The sequence below is a fragment of the Penaeus japonicus genome, unplaced genomic scaffold, assembly GCF_977035675.1.
Source record: "Penaeus japonicus unplaced genomic scaffold, GWHDUDI00000001_assembly GWHDUDI00000015, whole genome shotgun sequence".
Classification (NCBI taxonomy): Eukaryota; Metazoa; Arthropoda; class Malacostraca; order Decapoda; family Penaeidae; genus Penaeus; species Penaeus japonicus.
Window position 1 is genome coordinate 36354243 of NW_028234417.1, and position 2500 is coordinate 36356742.

General features: G+C 36.2%; 1 protein-coding gene across 5 annotated transcripts in view; it reads right to left on the reverse strand.

The window, feature by feature from the left end:
• The window catches only part of LOC122258588 (uncharacterized), a 17823-nt gene that overhangs the window by 8591 nt on the left and 6732 nt on the right, over positions 1 to 2500 (reverse strand). For 3 of the 5 annotated variants that reach the window (XM_043024604.2, XM_086544854.1, XM_086544853.1), the window contains exon 2: positions 60 to 286. In XM_043024604.2, the coding sequence (XP_042880538.2) occupies positions 60 to 286 (227 nt within the window). Of the gene's footprint in view, positions 1 to 54; positions 287 to 2404 lie in introns of all 5 variants that reach the window. The other 2 variants (XM_086544852.1, XM_086544855.1) reach the window with 2 other exon arrangements.

Genomic DNA, 2500 nt, shown 5'->3' on the forward strand with positions numbered 1-2500 from the left:
AAACAGATAAAAAAAACATGTGCACACCTTAAATACAGCAATCAGTTTTCTTACCATACCTCTGTGTGTTTTCATATGTGTGCGCAAGTTTCCCGGTGTGCTGTAGGTGCGAGCACATCCTTCATAGGCACAGTTAAACCGGCGAGTGGTGACAGTCTTGGTGGCAGGATCAGTAGCTTGAATAGTTAGTGTGGCATGGCTAGGTTCCTCTGGCATTTGCATTCCCGACTCTCCAGGGTGTATGTGCATCACTATCTCATTCTCTCGGATTGTGTGTTGGATATACCTGGAAAGCAGACGCCTCATAATGAACAGAAAAAGGGATAAAAGATCACCAATAAGACTAGCTAACTGGGTTCTCTTTTCTTACAATTATGCTCTAAGTGAAAAGGCCTTTTATAAAAAAATTCCTATCTAGTTCCCCTGGTGATAGTAAGAACAAGCAGACAGACCCAAAAGTTGCTGCCCATGGATATGCTAGTTCATCCCATGTTTGATAGTCATTTGATTTTTTACCTGATGTTCTGTATTATCAAAAATGTATAATCACAAAAATTGTGGCAGACCTTGTGAGGAACATGAGGCCAATTTTTTTTGGACTTTGCGGTGATAGGGTGTCAGACCCCAAGGGTCTGAATCCGGCACTACCATGCCCTGTTGTCTATCAACAACACATTCACATATGGGTCCAGACTATTGGGAGGGGACAAGATATAGTAAGCCTTGCTTTTAGGGTTTAATAATGCACTGTGCTGGAAGTTTACAAAAACATAAAGGAGGTAAAGCTGGTTCACCTTGCTCTTCTTTCCAAAGGACGATATATCCTGAAGTTAGCACAGTCGACCTATTTTATGACAACTGACGCCTCATCACAGTACTGATACATACACCCTAATCCTGATTATCTTCTTTCAAAGTCATTCATCATTCACTAAGTCATTCATCATTCACTTTTCAATTCGGTCATCTTTTTCCAATGTTTTCCTAAGGACAATCCTATCTTTCTTTTCAAAAATTATGTCCTGAGGAGACACTCAAAAGCATATTGAGACATCTGCACTTCAAAAATAAACATAATCTTATGTCTTAACATCGGCCATCAATGTTGAATCCAAACTATTTTCCAAGGGAAATAATCTATATACAACAGACGAATGCGGGGGACTAAAATATTCATATTGTATTTTTTTAAGTATGCAGCATTAGAAAAGTCATGAACTCTTCTTTATTCACTTAATCAGGTCATAATTTTTTAATAAGGGGATGGAACTGGTCTCATTCTATTGTGACTTTGCAACTTTTCCTAATTGCAATCTTGTATTTTCAATCATAGTTCTCGGACATTGTGCATTTTCATGTATCAATAAAGTGATATTTCCTACTAAAACAAGAAAAATGTGAACATTTTTGAAAAAAAAAAAAAAAAGACATACTCAGACCACAATAATAAGAATTTAACAAAATTGTAAATTATGTTTTTTTTTTATGACAAGTTTATCAAATTTATGACAAGTTCACCAAAAAAAATCTCCCTCATAGTTCGAGGTAAACCTCTCATAAAATGAGGAGATTTTCTCAAGCTTATAAGAGAAAGACAAGATGCATTTATCTCTGGATTGCCAAATTTTCCATTTTGAGTAATTTTGCAACTAGATAATCCCCTTCTTTCAAAAAATTTATTTCTACATGCAAACTGATTGATATCACCCTTTGACATTCATCCTATGTTTATTTAAAACTCTTTGGTTTCTTTCTTTATATAGTGTATGCAAATAATCAATATCCAGTTTATCTATCCTATGCACTATATTCTAAGTACATCTGAATAACTTGCACTTACAATGATAATCATCATAAACATTAAACCATAGCACAACCTACAGAACCTGTTGAACATTAATATTTATACAAAGTTATAATCAAACTATCAGAAATCATTCTTTATCTACTTTATATTTCATACAATAACTGAAGTAAACACACACACGCCACACATACATGCATATGTAAACAAACACACAAACACACACGCATGTGCACATGTACACACACACACACACACACACACACACACACACACACACACACACACACACACACACACACACACACACACACACACACACACACACACACACACACACACACACACACACACACACACACACACACACACACACACACACACACACACACACTCACACACACACACACACACCCGTCAATGAGCGTGTACACCACATGATTGACACTACATCACGTGTTCACAAAATTCAGCACTGGATATCTCACTAAATCAATAATACAATGATAAAACATTATGTAAAAGAATTATACTAATTTATAAAAACTAGAAATCTAGAAAACAGTCCAAAAAACAAGCATAATCAAAGCGGATGCTTACAGGTGCTTCCATGAGGCACATATTGAAGAGTCACTCAAGCACAGATAATCTACCAACACATGGTGGTGGAAACTGGACGACATATCTTGAACCATA